Source organism: Phocoena sinus, chromosome 4, assembly GCF_008692025.1.
Source record: "Phocoena sinus isolate mPhoSin1 chromosome 4, mPhoSin1.pri, whole genome shotgun sequence".
Lineage (NCBI taxonomy): Eukaryota > Metazoa > Chordata > Mammalia > Artiodactyla > Phocoenidae > Phocoena > Phocoena sinus.
Window position 1 is genome coordinate 18,717,995 of NC_045766.1, and position 5,233 is coordinate 18,723,227.

At 54.7% G+C, this 5,233-nt stretch overlaps 1 protein-coding gene across 1 annotated transcript; it reads left to right on the top strand.

Moving 5' to 3' along the window:
• Window positions 1-1,636: 1,636 nt before the first annotated feature.
• SOX14 (SRY-box transcription factor 14) lies at window positions 1,637-3,647 on the top strand. The gene has a single exon (XM_032630594.1). It carries the CDS (start codon window positions 2,107-2,109, stop codon window positions 2,827-2,829), a length of 723 nt encoding a protein of 240 aa, XP_032486485.1. The 5' UTR covers window positions 1,637-2,106; the 3' UTR covers window positions 2,830-3,647.
• Window positions 3,648-5,233: the final 1,586 nt, after the last annotated feature.

Consider the following 5,233-nt stretch of genomic DNA (forward strand, 5'->3'; position numbering starts at 1 on the left):
GCAGGTTTCGATGGCTACAGTAGTCTCGTCGAGGGGCCCGCGTTTGGCTTCAGCACTATTTAATCCTCAGACGTGGCACCGCGTGGGGTGGGGGAAAAAAAAACAGGTAAGTTTTTCAAATTCTGTACACCCGGCGTCACCACTTTCCATTGGAGTCACTTTTGGCAAATCGCGTAACCTTTCCCAGCCTCAGTTTCCTAATCTGTAAAATGGGCATAGTGCCCACCTCTCTGAAGAGCGCGCTGAGGATGAGAAATGCCACACGTCTTTCTAATTGTAGGAAGGAGAAGCAAAGCCTTCGCCTCAAACTTGACACAGTACCTGCTAAAGAAAGACCCTCTCTCCCTGCCTCCTCGTTCTCTGCTTACCTCCCCCACCCCCAACCGGTCCAAGCCCGAGGAGCAGCGCGCGTTTCTGGTCGGTGCTCCCGAGAGAGGCTGGAGCAAAAGCCAATAAGCCTGGAACACACGCAGGTCCTGCTGGGCCTGGGACAATGGTTTCCATTTAATAAATATTTCCCCCAAGGGCATTTCACATCGGGCAGGCAATTATTCAAAGGAAACAGGCGCGCAGGTTGGCTCCGCGGGTTATTTCGTCCTCTGTACCCGAAGAATGCTCATCTGACGCAAGAAACGAGTCTCGCTTTCTCGCTGGGTGGGAAGAGACGCCTGGGGACAAACCGACCCTGGGTGCGGATACAGCCTGAGACTACGCTCTAGGGCCGCTGCTGAAGGGGCAGCGGGGAAAACCACACGCCCCGCCGGGCGCTAGCCGGCCTTCAGATTGCCCTCCCGGTTTGGACAGATGTGGAAAGTTGGAGGTTTAAAAACACTAAATAATAGTAACATAAATAGGAATCGTGATGGAAATTACATCCCCCGACCCCTCTACGAAAGTGAACAGCGGGTCGCGGTGCTCTTCAAGGCTCACCAACCAGGGTTTGAAAACTCTGCACCTCCGGACGCAAGGCCCTCGGGCATCGGCTTGGAACGCGCGGCTGAGCTAGCCCGGGGCCCTGCGCTTCGCCCAAGGCGCAGCATCCCGGGGCAGGGTGGAGGCGGAGCCGCACCGGCGTCCCGTGAGAACGCAGCCAACGGACCGCCGAGGGCACGGCGCGAAAAGTTTATTTCAATTTTTAACCTGAGTTTGATACATTCTTTTTCTCTTCCAAGGATCTTTGACAAGTGGGGGAAAGTGCTGTCCTTGCATTTCGTGGCGAGGCTGTCCTATTTATCAACACGCTCTCTTGGCTTGCTCCCTCTGCTGCCCCCTCCCCGGGTCTTTGTATTCGAAGCCCCATTTCTCCTTTGCACAACCGGGAAAGGAAACGGGCAAGAAGAGTTTTATTTGTTGACAGTGCCAGAAACAAGGTGGAATCCAAGTCCCCGGTCCGGAGCTGGCCGCTCCGTTCTCTCGGTCTCTCCCTTACACCTCTCCCCGCCCCCAGCAGTCGCGCTCCCTCTTTCCAACGCGGGCGCGTTGGCAGGTGCGCCCCCTCGCCTTCTCTGCTGCTGATTGGCGCCCAGGTTGGGGAGTCGCCGCCCCGCGCTTATGTCAGAGTGCGTGCCGTCCTGGCCCACCTCGCCTTTGAACTTCGCCGCTTTTGGCTCTCGTTCACCAGCTTCCCCGCATTCTCAGCCTGGTGCTGCGCTAGGCGAGGCAGCTACGGGAAAGCCACGGGCGGGGGGGAGGGTGCCACGGCCGTAGACACTGGAGAGAAGAGAACCAGAAAAGGCGAAGGTGGAGAGGGGAAGAAGGAGGAGCTTCCTGCCCTCGCCAGCAAATTACCTGGCCACTCAATCCCAGAGACTCCGGTACTTGGGCCCCAGCCTCTGGTGCCGGCAGCCCCCCGGCCGGCCTCCCTCTCCTCCCCCCGCCCTTCCTGCCCCCGCTCGCCCCCCGGGACCTGCCTAGGTGCCGAGACTGGCATGATCAGCTGAACTTTGCGGGGTGAGCGCTTCTCTCTGGCTTCACCTCTGCGGTGCGGAGGCGAGGGGAGCGCAGAGCCCCGGCTCAGGACGGACAGACAGGCAGACCGACAACCGCGTCCAGGCTCACCTGCAGAGCCCCTGCACTGCCCATCCCCACCGCCTAGCCTCCCGGACCATGTCCAAACCTTCAGACCACATCAAGCGACCCATGAACGCCTTCATGGTATGGTCCCGAGGCCAGCGGCGCAAGATGGCCCAGGAAAACCCCAAGATGCACAACTCAGAGATCAGCAAACGCCTAGGCGCCGAATGGAAGCTTCTGTCCGAGGCAGAGAAGCGGCCGTACATTGACGAGGCCAAGAGGCTACGCGCCCAGCACATGAAGGAGCACCCTGACTACAAGTACCGGCCGCGGCGCAAGCCCAAGAACCTGCTCAAGAAGGACAGGTATGTCTTCCCCCTGCCCTACCTGGGCGACACGGACCCGCTCAAGGCGGCCGGCCTGCCCGTGGGGGCCTCCGACGGCCTCCTGAGCGCGCCCGAGAAAGCCCGGGCCTTCTTGCCGCCCGCCTCGGCGCCCTACTCCCTGCTGGACCCCGCGCAGTTTAGCTCGAGCGCCATCCAGAAGATGGGTGAAGTGCCCCACACCTTGGCCACCGGCGCGCTGCCCTACGCGTCCACCCTGGGCTACCAGAACGGCGCTTTCGGCAGCCTCAGCTGTCCCAGCCAGCACACGCACACGCACCCGTCCCCCACCAACCCGGGCTACGTGGTGCCCTGTAACTGTACCGCCTGGTCTGCCTCCACCCTGCAGCCCCCCGTCGCCTACATCCTCTTCCCGGGCATGACCAAGACTGGCATAGACCCTTATTCGTCAGCCCACGCCACGGCCATGTAACCCCCAACCCGGCCTACCAGACCTGGAGGGCGGCCTGGAATCGGGGTCTGCACCCCGTCCTCTGCGCCTGTCCGGGGCCTGCAGGTGCCTAGGGGTCAGTCCTGCTGCCACCCCCTACCCTACCCCAGACTCTGCCTCTCTCTCTCTTCCACGGGGATGGCAGGGGCATCCTCCCGGACCCAAGGCGCAGACAGGTGCCAGAAACTTGCGAACGGTTATGACAGCTGTACAGCTGCCCCTACCCCGACTGTCCCCAAACAAACCTCCGACTGCACCCCCTTTGGACAAAAAAGTAGGCAGTTTTGCTTTATTTATGTCCCCTTCTCTTGCCTCTGATGGGCTTTGGACTCCAGAACTCCCAGATCCTGGTATTATATCTAGAATATGCATATTTTTTTTCTTTTGCACCCTGAAGAAAGAGTTAGCTGTGTCTCTGTGTTTTGCCATCAGACACAACTAGGTGCCATTTGCTCTTCATGTGTGGGGGAAAAGGCTTAAAAGTTTAAAACCACAGAAAGGGAAACATTTCTATTTAAAATCATGCTATGATAGTGTTTGCTTCTTTAAAGGTAAAACAAAAGGACCCACATGGTTATTTACTTTGTATAAAGCAGTGCTCCTAGAGACCTAAGTTTACTTTTAGACAGAATGTCAGGTTATGAAGTCAGGAAGTAGAAAGTGAACAAAAATTAAAAGAATAAAAACATCCTAAATGGTCATAAATGTTTTGACAATGTCTTGGAAATGTACCTAGAAGGATTTCACCTCCTTACTCTGTTCATTTGTTGAACAAAGACGTTTTGAATAAAGACAATCTGTCATTGCAAAAAGTAACCTTTGATGTGCATAAAATCTGAAGTCGAGAGGCCAGGTCCGCGGGGGCCGGGGTCTCTGGGAGGCTGAGCGTACATAAAGTGACTCCAGCAGTGGCGGCTGGCGGCTGGCCTGCATGGGCCGAGCCTGGTGTCCCGTGGGCCAGGTGCAGAGGGGCCCAGAGTCTAGGGTTTGTCCCGATTGCCCCCTCGGGATCCACTTTTTGCCTTTAGAAGCCAGACAAAGGTATCCATTCCTGGGACATCACTCCTTCCTTGAGTTTTTCACAAAGTGGTTAGACCACTTCGAGAAGCGATTGAACTAAGACAAAGGCCGACCCAGACTTCTGAGATCTGAGTGCATTTTCTTTTTTTTAACCAAACTCCAAAGGAATGGAAAGAAGCGCCGAGCCTACAGGGAAGCAGTTGCCCGCAGAGCACCTCGTCCTGCGGTGGGTGTTTAAGTTCAATGCTGGGGGAAGAGCGGTGGAATGGATATTTTTTTTAACAAGGTGTTTGAAAATGCTGTTGCTGGGTCTGCTGGGGATTGGGGGCTTGATACTCGTTTCTAAGTTCAAAAATAAAAGTCTAAGAAATGCTGTAGGTCCCCGCTCCAGACGGTGGGAGACTTTTTACTAAGACCCTGCAGGTTCAAAGGGAAAATGAAGGCGATGGTGACACGGCTCCTACAAGGAGTTTCTTAAAACATCATAAAAATTAAATAACTCATAGCCCTTTGTGTTTATCCAACAAGGAAAAGAGCCTTTTTTTTTAATCCAACAAGGAAAAGAGCCTTTTTTTTTATCCCCGGTGGTTGAATGTTGGCTTGAAGATTGCTCTGGCTTTCATGGGGAGAAAGGACCTTTTGATTGCTTTCAGAACAACTCTTTGGAACTTTTTCTCAAAATCGAAGGGTGCCCCCCCCCATTGCTTGTCTCCCCGCCCCACTCTCACTGCCACAGCCGTGCTCACGCGTGTTTCTCCGTAGGTCGGGTGCCTTTCTCACTGGCTTTGATATGGTGCTGGGTGGGGGTGGCGGCAGCCGAGCGGCTTGTCTGCCTTCTGCTGCTGTTGAGGGATTTTTGCGCTTGCCTCTGCCATTTCCAAAGGAGTCGGTGGCCGCCAAGTGCACGGAAATGTGGTCAACAGACACCAAAGCCGAAAACCACGGATTAGCATATTGTCCTCAAAACAATTAGAAGTGTTTGAGGTGTTATTTGGAGCCTATTCATCTGAGCCCCTTTGTCAAAGGGGGATTTTCATTATTAAAAAAAAAAAAAGTTAGCAGTTGTCCATCTGGCTGAGCTGAATAGCAAAGTGATCCGTGTTGTATATGCTTTTCTCATTAAGAGCTCTTTGGAGACCGATGTTAGAATTAAATGGTATAACACAATTAACATACACGGGCGCTGAATAGGAGAGGACGCCTATAAATAATAGATAGATAAATAAATGAGCGATCAGGCGAAGGTAAACAAAGGCGGGCTGGGGGACTCGTGGGGGGAGGCCGGGCGGGCTGCGCCACGCTTACTTAGCATCACAAAACCCTCTTACAAATCGAAACAATTAGGAAGTGACTTGCCTCTGGTGGT